The sequence below is a fragment of the Hyla sarda genome, chromosome 4, assembly GCF_029499605.1.
Source record: "Hyla sarda isolate aHylSar1 chromosome 4, aHylSar1.hap1, whole genome shotgun sequence".
NCBI lineage: Eukaryota > Metazoa > Chordata > Amphibia > Anura > Hylidae > Hyla > Hyla sarda.
In genome coordinates, this window is record NC_079192.1 from 167,687,167 (window position 1) to 167,710,778 (window position 23,612).

Here is a 23,612-nt window from a genome sequence, read left to right on the forward strand (position 1 = left end):
ACGCCGGCGCGGCGTGCGTAGTGACGTAATAATGATTCCAGAAAGCGAGGCCCGGACCCTGGCGAAGATGCAGAAGACGCCGGAGGATCACGAAGTGGACCCAGAGCAGCGGGAATAGGTAAGGGAACCTGCCCGGGATGCTTAAACTGCTATCTGACAGCAGCTTAAGCATTTTGCGCTGTCGGATAGCAGTTAATGCGATGGCCCCAACATATAAAAGCATCGTATGTCGATGCTGACATCGACATGCGATGGCCTCTGAGAAGCCATCGTATGTCTATTTTATCATATGTCGGGGCCATCGCAGGTCGGGGATTACTGTATATACGGACTAAACTAAATATTTATAAACTTACCAGTGTAGCAGCAAATATTTCAGTAGTGAATCATGCTCCTGTTTAATGTACTGTGAGTATTCACATGTATTATGCATTATCCATTTTACTTAAGGGTGTGTTAAAAATCTTTGACCATCCTGGAAAGATTTGCACCTTTTCTGTGTTTGGACCTGTATTCTGTGTTGGAGTGGGAACATAGCCTTAGGCCCATAAACATCAGTGTTCCCATTGTACATTAATAGATTGGTGTACATTGGTATACCAAACTATTAAAGTAAATGAGTGCTCTGTGAATATGTTGCGGTATACATCACAATACCTTTTTTGAAGGTATCTCAAAACCTGTGAATGTTTTCCCAAAAATGTGATGTGAATGAGACCTTATTCCTTATTGTGTAATCTCATGTTATTATAATTAGAGATGAGCAAATTCTTTGAAAATTCGATTTGGGCGATTTGCCAAATTTCCCGAAAAAATTTGGTTCGGTCCAAATATATTTGCGGCGAATCGCTATTAAAAATGGCTATTTGTGGGCTACAGAGAGCCTCAATAGGGGTGTAGAACGCTTTTCCTTGTCATAAGACGCATAGAGAGTGGACTGGGTTAGTGAAATAATCACTTTTCATCAATTATAAAACGAAAACCTCTTTAACCCCTTAAGGACCCAGCCCATCTTCACCTTAAAGGGAAACTCCGCCCCTAGACAACTTATCCCCTATCCAAAGGATAGGGGATAAGATGTCAGATCGCCAGGGTTCCGCTGCTGAGGCCCCCGGGATCTCAGCTGCGGCACCCCGCTATCATTACTGCACAGAGCAGACTCGCTCCGTGTGTAATGATGGGCAATACAGGGGCCGGAGCATCGTTATGTCACAGCTCCACCCCCTCATGACGTAATGGCCCGCCCCTCAATACAAGTCTATGGGAGGGGGCGTGGTGGCCATCACACCCCCCTGATAGACTTGCATTAAGGGGGTGGCCATGATGTCACGAGGGGCGGAGCGAGGACCCCCGGCGATCTGACATCTTATACCCTATCTTATACAATATGTCTTATTTATGTTTGCATCATAAAGTTGACATGTTTTTACTTTTGTAAGACATCAGAGGGCTTCAAATCAGCCACCCCTGTGCAAATCACCTGAAATGTACATGGTACACTCTCACTCTTGAGCCTTGTTGTGCGCCTGCAGAGCATTTTACGTCCACATTTGGGTTATTTCAGTACAAATTTTGGGGGTCTTTTTTTTTCCTTTTACCTCTTGTGAAAATGAAAAGTATGGGGCAACACCAGCATGTTAGTGTAAAAGACTAAAAAATTTTATAATAACATGCTGGAGTAGACCCCAACCTTACATTTTCATAAGGGGTAAAAGAAGAAAAAGTCTACCAAAATGTGTTAGGCAATTTCTCCCGTGTACGGAAATACCACATATGTTGCCTTGAAATACGTCAGTGCTCCGAATTTAGAGAGCGCCATGCGCATTTGAGGCCTAAATTAGGGATTTGCATAGGGACGGACCCGGATGCAAGAATGACACTTGTCTCCGATACTAAAATTACCCTACGGCAGTGTTTCCCAAACAGGGTGCCTCCAGCTGTTGCATAATTCCCAGCATGCCTGGACAGTCAATGGCTGGCAGGCAATACTAGGAGTTGTTGTTTTGCAACAGATGGAGGCATCGTTTTGGAAACAGTGCTGTACCAGAGTTTTTTATTTTTTTATTGGGTAGGGGTATATGTATATGTAGTGTTTTACTTTTTATTTTGTGTAGGTGTAGTGTAGTGTAGGGTTTTTTGGGTACATTTACACAGGCGAGGGTTCACAGCCAATTTCCCGCTGGGAGTTTGAGCTGCAGCTGTAAATTTGCTGCATCTCAAACTTGCAGCAAGAAACTCGCTATAAACCCTCGCCATGTGGGTGGGTTCTTCGGGGGTTAACCAGTAAAACAGATAGTGACGCAAAAATTCACACGCCTGTGACACAAACAATCACAAGGTGTATCATAAAGTTGCCAAGTGTTACTTTTAGTCACTCAAATAAGAAACACCAGCTTTACAGGGGTACTCCACTGGAAAACCTTTTTTCCTAAATCAACTGGTGCCAGAAAGGTATACAGATTTGTGAATTACTTCTATTTAAAAATCTTAATCCTAACAGTACTTATCAGTTATTATATACTCCACAGGAAGTTCTTTTCTTTTTCAATTTCCTTTGTGTCTGACCACAGTGCTCTCTGCTGACACCTCTGTTCATTTTAGGAACTGTCCAGAGTAGGAGCAAATCCCCATAGCAAACCTCTCCTGCTCTGGACAGTTCCTGATATGGACAGAGATGTCAGCAGAGAACACTGTGGTCAGACAGAAAGGAAATTCAAAAATAAAAGAACTTCCTGTGGATCATACAGCAAGTGTTGAAAGGATTAAGATTTTTTAATAGATTTTTTTAATAGAAAATGTCCGGGCATGCTGGGAGTTGTAGTTTTGAAACATCTGGAGGTCCGCAGGTTGAAGACCACTGCGGACCACTGCGGACGACTCACAGGGACGTTCATGCGCGGGGACGTCTGCTGCGCATAGACCAGCCGAGGGGAGGTGAGTAGAAAACTAAAGGGGGGTCTGGATGATGACGAAAGCCGCAGTGGTCTTCAAATTTCGGACCTCCAGATGTTTCAAAACTACAACTTCCAGCATGCCAGTACAGCCGATGGCTTTCCGAGCATGCTGGGAGTTGTAGTTTTGCAACATCTGGAGGTCCGAAGGTTGAAGACCACTGAAAGGGATTGACAGGCGTAGAGTTCACTCGAGTATAAGCCGAGGGGGGCGTTTTCAGCACGAAAAATCGTGCTGAAAAACTCGGCTTATATTCGAGTATATATGGTATATAAGTAGGGTATAATTTTATATGGACCTAAAGAATAAAGATAAAGTGTCATTTTTACCGAAAAATGTACTGCGTAGAAACGGAAGCCCCAAAAATTTACAAAATGGTGTTTTTTCTTCAATTTTGTCGCACAATGATTTTTTTTCCCGTTTCGCCGTAGATTTTTGAGTATAATGACTGATGTAATTACAAAGTAGAATTGATGGTGCAAAAAATAAGCCCTCATATGGATTTTTAGGTGCAAAATTGAAAGGGTTATGATTTTTAAAAGGTAAGGAGGAAAAAACTAAAGTGCAAAAACAGAAAAACGCTTGGTCCTTAAGGGGTTAATACTCGGTGGTGTAGGTGGCACATGGTGTTTTTTTTGCTCACCTTTCCTTTTCTTAGATTTAAAAAAAAATGTGGGGTTCATATATTTTATCGTAAGAAAAGTTACGTTTTGGCTAATGCATATCCTCAATACTTACTTATGGTCTGATGCGGAGGAACTTCTGTAACTGGGGAGCATCACCTTAAATATGTTTAGCACTATCCATATTTGTGAAGTGTTGGTGTGGCACCATGGTCAATCTACTCTGATGCATCAGGCATTTGTGGGTGGAAATCCTGGCTAATCCATGCCTGATTCATCTTCAAAAAGGTCAGTCTCTCCACATTTTTGGTGGACAGATGAGTTCTCCTTGGGGTTACTATGGCCTCTGCCGCACTAAACACCCGCTCTGATGGCCCACTACTGGACGAGCAGGATACCTTTTCCAGGACAAACTCTGCTAGATGCGGCCACAAATCAAGTTTGGCTGCACAGAAGTCCACCGGATTTTCAAGGTGTCTTGGTATGGTCATGTCAAGGTATGCCACCACCTGCTGGTTCAGGTCCTGCTCCAGGTCTACCTGCTGCTGATGAGTTGTTTCACTATGCGGGTGAAGAAAGCTACTCATTAGAAACTGTAGACTCAGGCTGCTGCTGATGGAGCTGGTACTGCAGCATGTTCACAAACCATGTGAAGGACAGCATGACACTGACTCCAGGAACCCCATTTCCACTACCTCCCGGGAAGGTAGGCTGCTGCAAAGCAGGTAGTCTACCCTGGGCACGTTTGGCTCCAGACTTCCCACTTCTGCCCACATGTTGACTCCCAATCATGCTACCACCTTGCTGGCTTAGCTGCTGCCTCACGGGCAAACTGCAACACTCTTCTCCTGATGATGATGATGAAACCCCTTCTGCACCCGGCTCCCAAGTGCGATCGGTTTCATCACCATCGAGTTGTGTCTGCACGTCACTGATGTCCTCCTCAGGTTCCTCAACAGTGTCTGCTTCAGGAGCCTGTTCGTTCGCAACACCACCTTCCACACCACTCTCCTCATCACTACTTGCCCGCCTAGCGGAGGAAGCAGTGGATGTCTCCTCCACTTGTTGGCTGGGCAGTAGTTGATGATTGTCCTCTAGTAAATCATCCTCACCAAATAGTGGAGCTGAACCCACAGCATAAGATACTTCTGTGGGGGAGGGAACAGCATACGACAGAGGCAATGGGAGGACAGGGACTGCTCCCGGGTCATTCCAACTGAGGGCTGTGTCTGAGGAACCCACCGACTGTTGACAGGGGGTGTTAGATGTCACTTGGGATGAAGTGGATCACCGAGTTAACCAATCAATGAAGGCAGATGGGTTGCTGGTCAAGACACGACCGCTAGCTGATACCGGGAGCTCAGACCTCTCGCTGCGACTCCTGCTGCCACTCGCCCCTAGTCTGCTGTGACCTCTGCCTGATGAATTTAGGCCTCTGCACTCCTCTGTACACATCCTGGCACTTCTCTACCTGACATACTTATACACCAGCTGAGTGCGTATATGTTACACTTATGAGAGGAGGACAATACGCTCCACTTCTCTCAAAACTGTATTTGGCTACAAAAGCAGGTGTGTAGTTTTGGCTGGCCTTTCAGAGTTACTAGGCCCTTATGACTTTTACTGGAACAAAATCGTACACCAGGTAGGTGTACTTACAGTATACACTTATGAGAGGAGGACCAAACGCTCCACTACCCTTAAAACTGTATTAGACGACATAAACAAGTGTGTAGCTTTCACTGTAACTAGGCCCAAATTAGTTTAACAGGAAAAATATAAAGGACACCATGTAGGTGTACATACAGTTTACACTTATGACAGGAGGACTATACGCTCCACTACAAACTGTATAAGGCTACAAAAACAACTGTGTAGCTATGGCTGGCCTTTCATAGTAACTAGGCCCAAATTAGTTTAACAGGAAAATATATCAAGCACACCACGTAGGTGTACGTACAGTTTACACTTATGAGAGGAGGACTATGCGCTCCACTACGCTTAAAACTGTATTGGACTACAGAAACAAGTGTGTAGCTTTGGCTGACCTTTCACAGTAACTAGGCCCAAATTAGTTTAACAGGGAAAAAAACATACACCACGTTGGTGTATGTACAGTTTACACTTATGAGAGGTGAACAATACACTCCGCTTAAAACTATATTAGGCTACAAAAACAAGTGTGTAGCTTTGGCTGGCCTTTCACAGTAAGTAGGCCTAAATTAGTTTGACAGGAAAAAAAAAACGTTCCCCACCTAGGTACGCACTTATGAGAGGACAACACACTTCGCTACGCAACCTGTAATAGGCACTGAAATCAGGTGACAATGGCTTTTAGTGCTCAGCCTAACTGGCCCCTATTAGCTTTAGAGTTATTGTACACCCCACTGCAGCAGTACAGTGTCGCTGAGTAGTACACCCAAGAGTGTACTTTCTTTCTCTCTCTCTCACCCCCCCCCTTCTCTGTCAGTGCTTTTCTGCAGTGATTTGGGCTTGTGGTGAATCGCTGCTGTGAAGCTGTTTTCCCCTGTAACACACTGCTCTATCTCTCCCTCCAGTTAAACGCTCTGTCTGACATAAAATGCTAGAATGGCTGGCCGCAAAATGGCTGCCGATTATATAGGGCTGTGACATCACAGGGCTGGCTGGCTGCTGATAGGCTGTATGTGATTCAGGGTCATCCCGCCTACCCGCCTTCCCAGAGTTCCTTGCCCCATGTCCTCACATGTAGGTCCGCTATTTTAGATGCCCTGGAGCCTGGACCGCACTAAATGGAGTTTAATCGAATCGCGGCGATATTCGGATTCAGTACGAATAATATTTTTCCTGAAATTTGTAACTAATTCGGATTGGTCAGATTCCATTGGCTTATCCCTAATTATAATACTTTGTAAACACTGAGATGTCTTCTTGTGATATCTCCTATAACATTATCGTGTTATTCTGTTAATCCATAAATGATGTGATGTGTACAAAACATCATGACATCCTTTGTTTTACCCCAATCCCAAGAAATACCAGAGTCCCAGATTAGGGAGTACTTCGGTTTACTAAAGTTTATCCCCTATCCAAAGGAAACCCATGATCTCCTGGATGGCGGCCTGGCTCTCTGCATGAAAAGAGCCGTGCCGACCACAGCACGAAGCACTGGCCAACATGCCATGCCTCTCTATAGGAGAGCGAGGGATACAGCGTTTTTGTGGTCAACACAGCTCTTTTTATGCAGAAAGCCAGGACGCCATGCAGAAAATTGCGATTGGACACTTATCCTCTATCCTTTGAATAGGGGAAACATTTTAGTAAACAGGTGTACTCCTTTAACTGCCAGTTCCATTTTAGAATTTTCATTTTTTCCTTCTCACCTTATAACATAACTATTGTATTTTTCTATCCATAGACCTATATTAAGGCTTTTTTTTTTACCTAAAATTTTACCTTAAAATGCATGGGGAAATTGAAAAGAAAACCACAATTATGCAACTTTTGGATGGTTCAGTTTTTATGAAGTGCACTTTACGGCAAAACTGACATGTGGGTCAATACGATTAAAATGATTTAAGTATACAAGTAAGTTTTACATGCTTTTCTATTACTGTACTATTTAAAAAAAACCTCAAACTTTTTTAACAAAAATTGTATGTTTAAAGTTGCTCTATTCTGACCCCTATAACTTTCTCATTTTTCTGTATATGGGGCTGTATGAAGGCTCATTTTATGCGCCATGATCTGTAGTTTTTATCGCACGTCCTGGAGTTTTAAAGAGTACCTGTCATCAAATTTTTTTTTGATATGTTGTTTATTATCCTATTATAAACAACTTTTAAATTGTATGTTAATAAAAAAAATATTTATTTATATACATACATTTTATATACTTTATATAAATATTATATATATTTAGATTTCTAAAAAATGACAACTAGGGGTCTCCCTACATGTCCCGGCCTCAAGTCTCCCATAGAGTTCGAAATCATGCTGGCCTGGCATGAGTTAGGTCTCTGTCAGTGCAGTCGGGACACTGAGAAGCACAGTGCAGCTCCCTGCCTGTCAATCAGACAGGCGGGAGCAAGTGCTGTGAACACAGCACGGCGCACTCCTTACATTCCTGGCCGGGAGCATGCTGTGTGCCTGAGCCACTTCTCCATGCCCGCTGATTGTACCTCTCGCCCCCCTGTAAATGGAAGGGAGGGAGAGGGATTGCAGCATAGAGGAAGAAGGGTGGAAGTGAGCCCAGGCTGGCTTCACGCCCCTTTCCTCCCTCACATAGGCACAGAGCCGAGAGCAGCAAGACACGGAACAAATAAGGTAAAATGGGGGGTTTAAAAAAAACTGGATTAGCATCAGTATTAGTCAGGGACAGATTGGGGGGGATATAGGGACAGATTAGTTGATGATAGGTGATATTTAAGTAATAGTGCACCACAACATATAATTACATCCATTGTCCTTAAGGGGTTAATAATGCTTAATTAAAATCTTTAACAGTGCTATATCCTGATGAGTGTGGTAGGTAACAAATATAGTAGGTCATCAATATTAAAAAGTGCTTGTAAAGGGACTTGCAAAAGTAATCCCCCCTCCCCACCAGGTTTTTCTACTGTTTTGTTGCAATACAACCTGAATTTAACACGTATACCGGTATTTATTTGGATTTTATTTAATGGACCACAAACCCCTAAATATGGTCTCACACAAACAATTCACTCAAATGCACTAAATACTGTAAATTTGCAGTTTATGTCAAATGAACTTGGGCACACAAATCCTTAACATTCACTGTTGGCAAGGGAGGCTAAGCAGGCTGATGAAAAGAAATACACACAATATGCAGCCTGACGTTGTTGTGTATAAAAAGTGTTCATGGGACACTTCAGAGGAATGGCTTTCTCACTGGTTTCAAGACCAAATCAATGCAACACCAAGCTGTTAGTGTCCCTTGTGTAAAGAATAATCCTGAGAGTAGAATCATTGTAACCTCTTTTTGGCCTCTTCATGGTGTTTTCTACATGGTCTTCAGACAAATGTCTCTCATTGCGTCCAAGACATAAGCGAGATTCCACGCCTAAGTCGGATAAACCTCCATTCAATCCTTCATTGCCATCTTTCATGGCATCATGATAAACTTTGAAAGCAGTGGTATGAGGTCAATGAAAACCTTTAGCTCGACAGGTTGCACAAGTGCCTTGTGACGTTTTGTGTAGACACTGTTCAATGCCCTAGGCTTGGTATGTGACATCCAAATTCACTTGCAGAACATAATGGATCATAACACACCATTCTTCTAAACTGCCTATATGTCAGTGCACTTTGCCTCCAGTATCTTAACCACTGGGACATGCAACATTGAACAGTGCTGACATTTCGGCCTAAGCAATCTGCCTTAGTGATAGACCAAGGTATGTCATTTCAAGAATTCTGTCACTCTCAAACAAGTGGCTATAACTAGAATGTTGATGAACACGAGACATTGTACAGCCATACTGTACTGACTTGATCTGATTTTTTAAGTTTTATGTGGCTGAAAAAATAGCCCCTTCCTCATGCAACAGATTGGAGCTAGGTGCTTGAAAAAGTGATCATGTGCAGATCTTCTTGATCTAATGGCTTGACCTTCAGTGTTGAGAAGTTTATAATTGAATTGATAATAACATTTTTTTGACTACTGTAATGTAACTACAAATGCTTACATTTGGCAATACTTCATGAAACTATAGAGTAAGTTCTGAATACACCAAAAACTCAAATGTGGTAATAAATACGTGTAGTATGACCCTTTTTTTAATGGCCATTAATGCAAAAAAAATTTACATTTGCATTTCAGGTTTCATTCTATCACACATGATGGATAAGTACACTGCTCAAAAAAATAAAGGGAACACTAAGATAACACATTCCAGATCTGAATGAATGAACTAATCGTATGAAATACTTTCGTCTTTACATAGTTGAATGTGCTGACAATAAAATCACACAAAAATTATCAATATAAATCAAATTTATCAACCCATGGAGGTCTGGATATGGAATCACACTCAAAGTCAAAGTGGAAAACCATACTACAGGTTGATCCAACTTTGATGTAATGTCCTTAAAACAAGTCAAAATGAGGCTCAGTAGTGTGTGTGGCCTCCACATGCCCATGTGTGACCTCCCAACAATGCCTGTGCATGCTCCTGATGAGGTGGCGGACAGTCTCCTGAGGGATGTCCTCCCAGACCTAGACTGAAGCATCCGCCAACTCCTGGACAGTCTGTGGTACAATGTGGATGGAGCGAGACCTGATGTCCCAGATGTGCTTAATCGGATTCAGGTCTGGGGAACAGACGGGCCAGTCCATAGCATCAATGCCTTCCCCTTGCAGGAACTGCTGACACACCAGGGCCAACCGCACCAGCATATAGTCTCACAAGGCGTCTGAGGATCTCATCTTGGTACCTAATGGCAGTCAGGCTACATCTGGCAAACACATGGAGAGCTGCGCGGCCCCCCCAAAGAAATGCCACCCCACACCATTACTGACCCACCGCCAAACCGTTCATGCTGGGGGATGTTGCAGGCAGCAGAACGTTCTCCACGGCATCTCCAGACTCTGTCACGTCTGTCACATGTATTCAGTGTGAACCTGCTTTCATCTGTGAAGAGCACAGGGCGCCAGTGGTGAATTTGCCAATCTTGGTATTCTCTAGGAAAATGCCAAACGTACTTCACAGTGTTGGGCTGTAAGCACAACCCCCAACTGTGGACGTCGGGCCCTCATACCACATTCATGGAGGCTGTTTCTGACCGTTTGAGTGGACACATGCACATTTGTGGCCTGCTGGAGGTCATTTTGCAGGGCTCTGGCAGTGCTCCTCCTGGCACAAAGGCGGAGGTAGCGGTCCTGCTGCTTGGTTGTTGCCCTCCTACGGCCCCCTCCACATCTCTTGATGTACTGACCTGTCTTCTGGTAGCGCCTCCATGCTCTGGACACTACGCTAACAGACACAGCAAACCTTCTTGCCACAGCTCAGATTGATGTGCCATCCTGGATGAGCTGCACTACCTGAGCCACTTGTGTGGGTTGTAGACTCCGTCTCATGCTAGCTCTAGAGTGAAAGCACCGCCAGAATTCAGAAGTGACCAAAACATCAGCCAGGAAGCATAGGAACTGAGAAGTTTTCTGTGGTAACCACCTGCAGAACCACTCCTTTATTGTGGGTGTCTTGCTAATTGCCTATAATTTCTACCTGTTGTCTGTTCTATTTGCACAACAGCATGTGAAATTGATTGTCAATCAGTGTTGCTTCCTGAGTGGACAGTGGGATTTCACAGAAGTGTGATTGACTTGGAGTTACATTGTGTTGTTTAAGTGTCCCCTTTATTTTTGAGCAGTGTATATTGCCGCATGCATCACAATTTTTCTGGTAAAACAACAGACCCCGTTATAAATCAATGGGGCCTCACTGGGCATTACTGATGTCTGCTGTGTGACAGATCAGTCAAGAACAATCTTTCAGTACATTTTACATTTTGTGGAGGGAAGCATGTCCTGATCTTATACATATTGTAAGCACTTTAGCTTCACATTAAAGAACATTATAGTTGGATGACATGTCAACGTTAAAAAGTGAAAGTACTAGTAGAAAAGCCATAACAAATGCAATTGTCTTACCTTTATCTTTCTCATATCTAAATCCTTGTCTGATTGTTGAATTTCCAGCTCCTTTATCTTCTCACTGTAACGATAAAGTTTTATCCAGTCATACACAACCCAAATGATCTGCTCAACTGTATTCTACATTCCAGCAGACAAACAATTAGGGAACATAAGGGAGTGCCAGCACAATACATTATACTAGGGCAATATTCATTTGTTGCTAGCTCTTGTGAATAGAAAAGGCCTGGCAATATTTCTACTTATTAAAGGCAGGCAGGTAATGTAAGAGGCTATAAAAGACAACAGGCAAGCAAAGCACAGAGACAGGTTCTATGGTAAACACATCACATTGTTCAGGTACGCTTGTCGAATGTGAGGACATTTTAAGTATCAAGTTGAGGGGTATATAGCACATTAAAATACACTATAATAATGCCCTAATAAATGCCCCATTTGTTTTATCACAAGTCTTATCAGGGACTTATCAGGGGATGGACACAGGGTAATGCAAATAAGTGAAAAAGTGGGTAAAATAGAAGAAAGGTGCACACTGCCTGCAGTGGCATAGAAAATTCGGGAGATTTATCAAAACCCATAGCAACCAATCAGATGTAGAACACTTTGCCTTGCTGTGACATGCATAGGGTAGGGTGTGTGCTGGGTTAGTGAAATAATTCTGTGACATGCAGATTCTTTTGGAAATATCCTTCATGCCATGAGAATGTAGTGATAAGAGTTACCTTCCATTCTGGACTTCTTACCTGGATATCTATAGCCTATTAGAATGTTAAATTATGATTATGAAATTAAGTTTTCATAAATTATAAAATGTCTTTAACCTCTTAAGGATGCAGGGCATACCTGTATGCCTGCACCCCCTCCCTTTCTATAACCTGCGTCATAACGGGTCGGTGTCGGCGGCTAATGAAAGCTGGGGCACCGATCGCGGTGACGTATGCTATTAGCCCTTTAGACGCAGCGATCAAAGTTGATCCCCGCGTCTAAAGTTAAAAAATATGCTTCCTGGCAGCTCAGTCGGGCTCAGACCACCGCGGTGTCCCGATCAGCTGTATGGACACAGGCAGGAGCAGTCAAGCGACAATAACACTGATCAATGCTATACTATGGCATATTTTTGGTCACTTTTATACCGTAAAGAAAATTAATAAAGAGCGATCAAAAATTCTGATCAAAACAAAAATGGTACCGATAAAAAATGAGAAAAATAAAAAAGTTATAGGAGTCAGAAGATGACAAATTTTAAATGTATAACTTTTCATGCATGTAGTTATGATTTTTTTCAGAAGTAATACAAAATTAAAACCTATATAAGTAGGATATTATTTTAACCCCTTAAGGACTTAGCCCTTTTTCACCTTAAGGACTCGGACGTTTTTTGCAATTCTGACCACTGTCACTTTAAACATTAATAACTCTGGAATGCTTTTACTAATCATTCTGATTCCGAGATTGTTTTTTCGTGACATATTCTACTTTAACATAGTGGTAACATTTTATGGTAACTTGCATCCTTTCTTGGTGAAAAATCCCAAAATTTTATGAAAAAAATGAAAATTTAGCATTTTTCTAACTTTGAAGCTCTCTGCTTGTAAGGAAAAAGGATATTCAAAATATTTTTTTTTTTGGTTCACATATACAATATGTCTACTTTATGTTTGCATCATAAAATTTATGAGTTTTTACTTTTGGAAGATACCAGAGGGCTTCAAAGTTCAGCAGCAATTTTCCAATTTTTCACTACATTTTCAAACTCGATATTTTTCAGGGACCAGTTCAGTTTTGAAGTGGATTTGAAGGGTCTTCATATTAGAAATACCCCATAAATGACCCTGTTATAAAAACTACACCCCCAAAGTATTCAAAATGACATTCAGTTTTAACCCTTTAGGTGTTTCACAGGAATAGCAGCAAAGTGAAGGAGAAAATTCAAAATCTTCATTTTTTACACTCGCATGTTCTTGTAGACCCAATTTTTTAATTTTTGCAAGTATTAAAAGGAGAAAATTTTTACTTGTATTTGTAGCCCAATTTCTCTCAAGTAAGCACATACCTCATTTGTCTATGTAAAGTGTTCGGCGGGCGCAGTAGAGGGCTCAGAAGGGAAGGAGCGACAAGGGGATTTTGGAGAGTACCGTATATACTCGAGTATAAGCCGACCCAAATATAAGCCAAGGCCCCTAATTTAACCCCAAAAACCCAGGAAAAGTTATTGACTCGACTATAAGCCTAGGTCGGCCAGTAAACCGGCCGATGAATCAGGGCGATCGTGAGGTGGCAACAGTGCCACCTCACCCCTGCTGGCTATGGCTGTTCGAGGGGCCGTCAGAGACGGCACCGATCAGCCAGTAATTCCGGGTCACCGGGTCACTGGAGACCTGATTGACCTGGAATCGCCGCAGATCGCTGGGCTGAATTTTCCAGCGATCTGCGGCCATCGCCAACATGGGGGGACATCATGACCCCCTTGAGCGATATGCCGCAATGCCTGCTGAACGATTTCAGCAGGCATCCGGCTCCGGTCCCCAACCGGCTAGCGGTGGGGACCGGAATTCCCACGGGCGTATGGATACGCCCTGCATCCTTAAGGACTCGGAATGCAGGGCGTATCCATACGCCCTGCGTCCTGAAGAGGTTAATCGCATGGACCTACAGAATAAAGATAAGGTGTAATTTTTATCGAAAAATGTACCGCGTAGAAACGGAAGCCCCCAAAAGTTACAAAAACAAATTTTTCTTCAATTTTGTCGCACAATTATTTTTTATTTGTTTCGCCGTAGATTTTTGGGTAAAATGACTGATGTCATTGCAAAGTAGAATTGGTGGCACACAAAATAAGCCATCATATGGGTCTGTAGGTGCAAAATTGAAAGGGTTATAATTTTTAAAAGGTGAGGATGAAAAAATGAAAGTGCAAAAGCGGGAAAACCCTGAGTCCTTAAGGGGTTAAACAAAGTCTGCAAGCTACAAGGCTCTTATAACAGTGATCAGAGAAGTGCTAAACATTGTTACATGATGTGCATTATAGACAGAGCTGTAGCTAGCTCTTTTTGATCCCGAGGTGAGAACAGAAAATTGCGCATCCCCCCCGTTTTGGCTTTGGGCACCCCTTGAATAAAAAAGATTAGTGGGACACCCTTACCGAATCATTTTTTATATGTTGGCTAAATGTAGGACCCCCTGTAGGTGGGTAGCTTGGCCCTGGTTTCACCCCTTTTACAGGTGTAGAGAAGTACAGGGGTGAATAGGTGTAGAGAAATGACAGAGGGGCATACATGGGTGACAGTGAGGTGAACAAGAGTGACAGAGGGGTGTATATGGGTGACAGAGGGGTAACAGAGGGGTGTACCTAGGAGACAGAGGGGAAACAGATGGGGTGCACATGGGTGTCAGAGGGGTGTACAAGAGTGTCAGAGGGGTGTACAAGAGTGTCAGAGGGGTGTAGAGATGTGATAGAGGTGTGTACATGGATGACAGGGGTGTAGAGCGGCGTACATGGGTGACAGAGGGGCGTACAGGGGTGTAAAGGTTTGACGGGTGACAAAGGGTTGTAGAGAGGTGTATAGGGGTGACAGAAGGGAAGGGGTTTAATACCTGAAGCGGAGTAGGCCTCTGCCAGCGCCACTCCTGCTCCTTCCCTCATTCCCATCAGTCTGCTGAGGGACCAGGGGGAATCCAGAGATGCTCCACAGGAGAGGGAGGATACTCGAGGATTGAAGCTGCAGCATCACCCATCCAAGCACTGCACACAGACTTCCCTCCCGCCCAGCCTGCATGCCTGTGACTCACAGGTGCACAGGCCTGGGCAGGAAAATCAAAAGATGTTTGCGCCATATTTTCCACCAGAGTGTCCTGGTACCCCAGTTGGGAATCAATGCCTCAGTGTAATGTATGCTGGACTCTCTGTGCAAGCAGCCCTGGGCGCTGTGCCCCCTTGCAACAGCGCACCTGAGGCGATCGCCTAACTCACCTCATGGGAGCTACAGCCCGATTACAGAACATGCAAGTGCAAAAAATAGAAACTTCAAAAAACACTATAGGTAGTATAGGTAGTATTATATGTGACAAGGTCATCAAGGGTGGATTTAAAAGGGGGGCAGTTTAAAGCATACCCGTCAGATCCAACAAAAAAACATTGTTTTAATATATCACTCAGTACCTAATCCTGACCATGTACATCTAATTTTTATGTGTCTAGCACCTTTATTTTTTTATTACATTTTTAATTTAGCTCACTAGTCTGAATTTCTCTCAAAGGGAGAGGGCATGGCCTCACTGTGCAGGTCTCCGCCCCCACCCTCAGTATGCTGTCTGCTCACATCTCCCCTAGCATTAGCAAAACTACAACTCCCAGCTTGTCCTCACTGACAGTAGCGGGACACAAGCTGACAGTGGGAGGATTTTTCCCTGCACTCACAGCTGTCAATCAAGGAAGTGGGTCCATGATGCATGGACACAGCAGGACTAGTATGTGTCCAAGCAGGCAGGGGGGCAGTTGTTTGACTGTCTTTTTCAGTATGAAATACTGAAAGTTTTCTAATGAAAGCAATTGCAAAACCTATTGGTTTTGCATGCTTTACAACATATGAAATGTCTGACAGTGCCCATATCTGACAGTGCCCATTTAAGTTGTATAAATCTCTGCAACAGTCCATTCCATAAACCTGAGTGAGGTTGTTTAACAAGGGGAACTATGAGATTATAATGCTTTGCCACCAGTTGGTTTAAAAAAAAAATTTCCCAGATTTGTAATTTTCTTCTACTTAAAAATGTTAACACTTCAGGTAAGTTTCCACATTTTTTTTTTTTACACCTAAAAAAACGCCAGCAAAAACACCAGAAAAACTGCCACAGCATTTTCCTACATTTTGGCAGTTTTTCTGGCGTTTTTTCTGGTGTGTGGAAACAGACAATTTTGTACCCTGTGGCAGTTTTTCACTGCCTTTAGGGTACCACTCTGTGTGTCGGATGCTGAGCGCCCAGTCCACAGAGTGTAAGGAGATGAGGAGTGATGTATAGCATCACTACTCACCTTCGCCGGCGGTATACAGGATATACAGCTATCTATAGATTACCTCCCTCGCTCCCTGTCCCTTCTGGGTCAGTGTAGCTCCGCCCCTAGTGATGATGTCATTAGGGGCAGAGCTACAGATGGGAGCCAGGCTGGTAAGGGTGTGAGGCTCTTGTCACATTGTATGTTTTGTATAATGTGAACAAACTCTTCTGCCAGTGTCTTCCCAGACAGGAAGACTCCACCTGTTGCTTAACTACAACTCCCATCATGCCCAGACAGCCAAAGGCATTAGCACCAAAAACAGCTAGTGCTAACCCCCACAGGGGTGCCGGGAAGAGCTGGTACCAACAGGCCCGGAGCATCAAAAACGGCACTCCTGGGCCTAGGCAGTAACAGGCTGGCGTTATTTAGGCTGGGGACGGGAAGTAACAATGGTCCTAGCCCACCCTGGTAACGTCAGGCTGTTGCTGCTTGGTTGGTATCCGGATGAGAATAAAAATACAGGGAACCCTATGCGTTCTTTTTATTTTTTATGAAAAAAAAATGCATAGGGTTCCCCGTATTTTTATTTTCAGCCAGATACCAACCAAGCAGCAACAGCCTGATGTTACCAGGGTAGGCGAGGATCATTGTTACTGGCCCTCCCCAGCCTAAATAACACCAGCCTGTTACCGCCTAGAAGCACCATTTTTGACGCTCTGGGGCTGCTTGTACTGGCTTAGTAATGGATTCCATCAATAAGACGGCTTCCACTACTAAGCCTGAAAATTCAATTAAATGAAAACATGACACAAACACACCCCTCTTTAAGCATTTTATTAAAAGAAACAAATTCAGTCCATCCGCAGTAATCCACTGAATCCGCTGTAATCCTCTGCATACACAAATCTGAAACGAAAAGAAAAAAGAAACACAAAAAATGGGTTAAGACATTTTTGGCGCACTCCGCTGGGGAGAGCGCCCATAGTGCAATGGGCCTTTGGCTGTCTGGGCATGCTGGGAGTTGTAGTTTAGCAACAGCTGGGGTCTCCCTGTCTGGGAAGACACTGGCAGAAGGGTCTGTTCACATTATACAAAACGTACACTGTGAACAGAGTCTCCCACCCTTACAAGACTGGCTCCCGTCTGTAGCCGGGACAGGGAGCGAGGGAGGTAAGCGGACTTCGTCTTCTGCATACAGTATATACAGCTATCTATAGATATAGTGTATACCGCCCAAAGGGTTAACCTACACTTCCCAGCAGTGTAAGTTAACTCTTTCCTTGCTAGGCTGGTGCATAGCGCTCAGCTCAGTGAGGGGTTAAGTGAGCCAGCAACGTGTATACTGTATACACATTGCAGGATCACTGTAAGTTCCTGCTGAGCAGTAGATATATAACGTATATCTACTGCTCAGCATCAGCTGTTCTCCTGGCTCTGTAGCCACGAGCACAGCTGAAGTCCTGATTTTTGCAGGGACATTTTCCAGCTCAGCATGCTGTGCTGGAAAATGCTGTATGGCTGCGGAGGGAAGTAGGGATGCTATGCATCACTCCTTCTCTTCGAGGATGCTGAAACTATGGCCTTTTTGCTTAAAAACGCTAGAGTCTCAGCATTGCTGCAATTTGGAAAAACTGCCAGATCGCAGCAAAATGCCAGGGTCAGGGAAAAAACGGCAAACCCAAAAACGCAAAGTGGGTTTGGCATTTTGCGTTTCCCCATTGAATCCCTGCTAACATTTGCGTTTCCCCATTGAATCCCTTCTACCACCTGGCCGCAGCATTTTTCCCATGGAAAAAGCCATGCGGCCATTTTGTTGTTTTTTTGGGCAAAACATCCCCCAAAAAAACAAGAGGAAACTTAGCCTTCCACTACTTGGAGCTGGAATTACCGCAGCTGCTGGCACTAAACTTGCCCTCTAATGGGTCCTCAAAAAAGGATTTTAAAAAATAAAAATAGATTAAAATTAAATTAAATAAAAATGTAATTAAAAAAACTCTTTAATCTCTTCAATTGTGACGCCATTTGATCTTCCAACCCTGCTGCCACATCCAGGAGCTCTGCGGCAGTGATTCTAATAGCGAGCCTGCAATTTGCATGTGACGTGTAAATGTTTAAATAATATTTCATATAATTTAAGTATATAATTGCTATAAAACCCACCGACTGTTGACTGAGGGTGTCAGATGTCACTTGGGATAAGTGGATGACCGAGTTACCCAATCTATGACGGCAGATAGGTTGCTGGTCAAGACACGACTGCTAGCTGATACCGGGAGCTCAGGCCTCTCGCTGTGACTCCTGCTGGCACGCTCCCCTAATCTGCTGCAACTTCTGCCTGAATTTAGGCCTCTGCCACTCCTCTGGCACTTCTCTGCCTTACATACTTGTACAACAGCTGATTGCAGTATATTACACTTATTATAGGAAAATATTCCCCAGTATGGTTACACCTGAATTAGGCGTTAAAAGCAGGTGTGTAGGTATTTTTGGCCTTTAACAATAACTGGCTCCTATGAGTTTAACAGGAAAAACGTAAAAGCGCTGAGTGCGTATATATTACGCTTATGATAGGAAAATACGCTCCAGTATGGTTGCACCTGAATTAGACATTAAAAGCAGGTGTGTAGGTATTTATTGCCTTTAACAATAACTTTCCCCTATGAGTTTAACAGGAAAAAACTTAAAAGCGGTGAGTGCGTATATATTACACTTATGATAGCAAAATACACTCCAGTATGGTTACACCTGAATTAGGCCTTAAAAGCAGGTGTGTAGGTAATTCTGGCCTTTAACAATAACTGGCCCCTATGAGTTTAACAGGAAAAAACTTAAAAGCGGTGAGTGCGTATATATTACACTTATGATAGCAAAATACACTCCAGTATGGTTACACCTGAATTAGGCCTTAAAAGCAGGTGTGTAGGTAATTCTGGCCTTTAACAATAACTGGCCCCTATGAGTTTAACAGGAAAAAACGTAAAAGCGCTGAGTGCGTATATATTACGTTTATGATAGGAAAATACGCTCCAGTATGGTTACACTGAAATTAGGCGTTAAAAGCAGGTGTGTAGGTATTTATTGCCTTTAACAATAACTGGCCCCTATGGGTTTAACAGGAAAAACATAAAAGCGCTGAGTGCGTATATATTACACTTATGACAGCAAAATATGCCCCAGTACGTTTAACACCTGAATTAGGCATTGAAAGCAGGTGTGTAGGTATTTATGGCCTTAACAATAACTGTCCTCTCTCTCCCTCCCTCTCTCTCCCTCTCCCTCCTTCTCCCTCCCTCTCTCTCTCTTCCCCTCTATCCCTCTCTCTCCCCCTCTCTCTCTCACCTTCTCCCTCCCCTCCCTGGACTGCACTGAATGAAGCAATTTGTTTTATCGAATTGCGGTGATATTTAGATTTGTTACGAATCAAACTTTTCAGAAAATTCGTAAAGTTTTCGGATTTGTCCGATTTGATTCTCTCTGCACAGGTTTTCATAAATTTCCTCAAAAAGGCCTCAGTGCAATTGCACAGATTAGAAGAATATAGCTGTGTCCTGATAAAGAAAAATCAGTAAAAGCAAAGTTTGGATTTTGATTCCAATGACTTTTAGGCCTACATGATCTCGGAGATCAGCAGATGAAAAAATGCTTGTTTATTCCTCAGCTGATCAGAGCAGCAATTGTCCCATTCAGGCAATAATCGCACTGGTACCTTGCTATTACAGCAGATCTTTTAATAAATTCAAAAGATTTTATTAGAAGTTAACTAGACAAAGAGGGCTGGACCATCGAAATGCATTGTTTTGTTATTTAGTATAATTTAATCTCTCTATTTATTTGGTGAGCTGACCGGTAATGGTAAGGTACCAAGCGCTTGTCAAAGGCCCATATACTACGAACCCCTGATGATAGAAGGTCAGCCTGATTTTCAGGGTTCTTGGAAAGCTATTGTGGACTTGAGAATCCCCGGCAGGGTGGACAGCAGCAGGGCCTATCACATATTAATACTCAGGGCAGTTGCGGATCAGGTAATTTTTACCTGTCCCTACACACTGACACACTTCTATTTTCTTTAAGTGATCCAAAAAGATTTGAAATATATGCATTTTCATTGAAAACAATAGGATGTGTATTAGACACTGTATCCAGATGTATATTTGAATATAAGTGAAACCATGCTATCTGGACGCTAACAGTCAAAAAATGAATGGCTAATAAGAATCACTAACTGTATGTAAGTTTCTTCTCTTTTTCTCTTTAATTTTCTGTAATATATGTATAGTAGTAATTGTACAGCATATCATGAAAAGTTGTTGCATCACAACAAGTTTATAAATTATAAAGTGATATATTGGAAATGTAAACAGAAACAGGATGCATCAGGGGCATGACTTTTGGTCCCCTGAGATTGAGACTACTACAAAGGAATGAACAAATGGCCTTTTATACATGCTGACTATAGTGATAGTTCATCAGCCTGGTCTTTGATAGGTTGAAATAGGCACTGTCATTTAAACAAACTTTGCATAGATCAATAGTACAGGTGGACATAAGAAACTTTGTATTATATGCTATTAGACAAAAATTATTTTTTCTCCTGTCATCAAACGTTTTCCCTATCCCTTCTCTCTTGTCAGACTGTAATACACTCTCAAAATCAGCTCAGCTTTGTCCTGAGTCTGCAGTACATGTCTTTGGAGGTGGGAGGAGGGAGCTCTGCTCAGCAGCTCTAAGAGAATTGCAAATCACAGATGGAGCCTGCAGAGCAGAAATCTGCTTGAAAATACAACATAGAAATTATATAATGGCCAAAAATAGTGCTGCTCCTTGTGAACACACACAGTGCAGCTTATCCTGAAATGACACATAGTCCCCTGAAATGACACATATGCTTTAATCTCTTAAGGACTTAGGGCGTACCTGTACGCCCTGAGCCCTGTCCCGGGTCGGTCCCGGCTGCTATTCATAACCGGGACCCTGGGCTAACAGCGCGCGGCACCGATCGTTGTGCCGCGTGCTATTAACCCTTCAGACACGGCGATCAAAGTTGACCGCCGCGTCTGAAAGTGAAGGTAAACGCTTCCCGGCAGCTCAGTCGGGTTGATCGGGACATCGCGATAAAATCGCAATGTTCCGATCAGCTGGGACGCAAGCGGAGGTCTCCTTACCTGTCTTCGAGGCGTCCGATCGGGGTTTGATTGCTCCAAGCCTGAGCTACAGGCTTGAGCAATCGAGCCCCTATCTCGCTGATCCATGCAAAGCTATGGCTTTGCAGGGATCAGCATAAGAGATCAGTGTGTGCAGTGCTATAGGTCCCTATGGGAGCTATAGCACTGCAAAAAAAAACTGGAAAAAAAAAGTTAACATAGGTCATTTAACCCCTTCCCTAATAAAAGTTTGAATCCCCGCCCCCCCCTTTTCCCATAAAAAAAACCTGTGTAAATAAAAATAAAAATAAACATGTGGTATCGCCGCATACAGAAATGTCCAAACTATAAAAATATATCGTTAATTAAATTGCACGGTCAATGGCATACGTGCAAAAAAATTCAAAAATCCAAAATAGCGTATTTTTGGTCACTTTTTATATCATGAAAAAATGAATAAAAGTGATCAAAAAGTCCGATCAATACAAAAATGGAACTGATAAAAACTTCAGAACACAGCGCAAAAAATTTGTCCTCATACCAGCCCATATGCGGAAAAATAAAAAAGTTATAGGGGTTAGAAGATGAGAATTTTTGACATATACATTTTCCTGCATGTAGTTATGATTTCCTAAGGGGTTAAAGCACACTGTACTCTATTGTGGAATAGAGCCCAACAGCCCTACATACAGCCCTTTTTCATATTTATTTATATCCTTCAAATATAAGAAGTACATTTTAGGGAGCTAAGATTTTGGATATACCCTTTGTTGTATCATTCCCTTTAAATGGATTATAGAATTGTACCTATAAAAGCAAACTTTAAAGGCACTCACTTTGTTTTTGTTTTCTTCTTTACAACAATACTATCTCAGAGTACGTCTTTCTTTTCCAAATTTTTATATAACAATCATATTTTTAGCATTAAATTATACAGAGTAAGCAACAATTAGTAGAACTGAGTGCCAGTGAGTCAAAATGTACAACTTACTGAGATTTCTGTAGCTCTTTATATAGCTCATTTATTTGATCAGTCTCTTCTGTGCTTTCTTTCTGTGAAGGCAGAATCATAACATATAAGAAGAGCTAAATGCAATTATATTGAAATCAAAATACATTCAACATATTTATTTTATTTATTCTTTCACGGTTTTTCTTACCATACCTTTGTCATAGAACTCTTTGTTATGAAAACTCTTTAATTAGAACACTGACTGTGGTCATATCAAAGAAAATGGCACTATGCCTAATATATGGTACTTAAAATAAGAAATATGGTCTGGATAAGGGGTGGTCTTCTCAAAGAGATGGTCTTTATTATTATTTAGCTATATATTTTCAAGTTATTATTATGCATAAATAGGGGTTTCTGTTTTAATGAAAAAGAGTAAGATCTAAGGGTATGATTTGAGTATCAGATACTGATACATATATCTAATCCATTTATCTTCTGTTTGTAGTTTTTGTTTTATTCCATTTTCTGAACATGATTTTTTTTTGGGGGGGGGGGGGGGGCAGCATTTAGAGATATGCTTTATAGCAGCCACATGGACCATAGAAAACTGTAGGAGCGGACTCATTAATTTCCTTAACTTCTATGTGATGCTTTTATGAGCATTCTCCGTGACCTGTGCAGAGATTTTTATGCAGGAAGAGGGGGGATGGGAATGAGCTGAACATTTTAACTATTGTTAAAGAGGTAGCTGACACATGATGCTACTAAAGCCATTCATTGGACTTAGTGATCACATTCCATACATGCATGTTCAGTGACAAATCACACTCACAGCTTCATTTTGCTTTAATTGTATCCAGTCTAGACAGTCCTTTATGAACTAAATAAGCAAGAAATCTCTCATCTGTCCTGATTTGCTAAAATAATCCAGAAGTCAATATATAAAATAATTGCATTGTGATTTATTATGTGTTTTGCATAAATTAACCAGCGGCATTAGTAGTACAGTTCAACATACACTGACAATTACCATATTAATATACATGTTTATTTAAAGGGGTACTCCACTGCTCAGCTTTTGTAACAAAATGTTCTGAATGCTTAGATTCGGCTCTGGGAGCTCGTGATGTCATTGCCCCACCCCATCATGACATCACGCCCTACCCCCTCAATGCTGTCACGCCCCCTCCAATAGACTTGCATTGAGGGGGCGGGGCTATGATGTCACAAGCTCCCGGAGCTGGCTCTAAGCGTTCGTAACATTTTGTTCCAAACGCTGATCAGTGGATTA

At 42.5% G+C, this 23,612-nt stretch overlaps 1 protein-coding gene across 5 annotated transcripts in view; it reads right to left on the minus strand.

The window, feature by feature from the left end:
• The window catches only part of LOC130368665 (golgin subfamily A member 6-like protein 26), a 111,989-nt gene that overhangs the window by 39,827 nt on the left and 48,550 nt on the right, over positions 1-23,612 (minus strand). For all 5 annotated transcript variants that reach the window (XM_056572665.1, XM_056572666.1, XM_056572664.1 and 2 more), the window contains 2 exons: positions 22,358-22,419; positions 11,227-11,290 (listed from right to left, as the gene is read on the minus strand). In XM_056572665.1, coding sequence (XP_056428640.1) covers positions 11,227-11,290; positions 22,358-22,419 — 126 coding nt within the window. The remainder of the gene's footprint in view (positions 1-11,226; positions 11,291-22,357; positions 22,420-23,612) is intronic.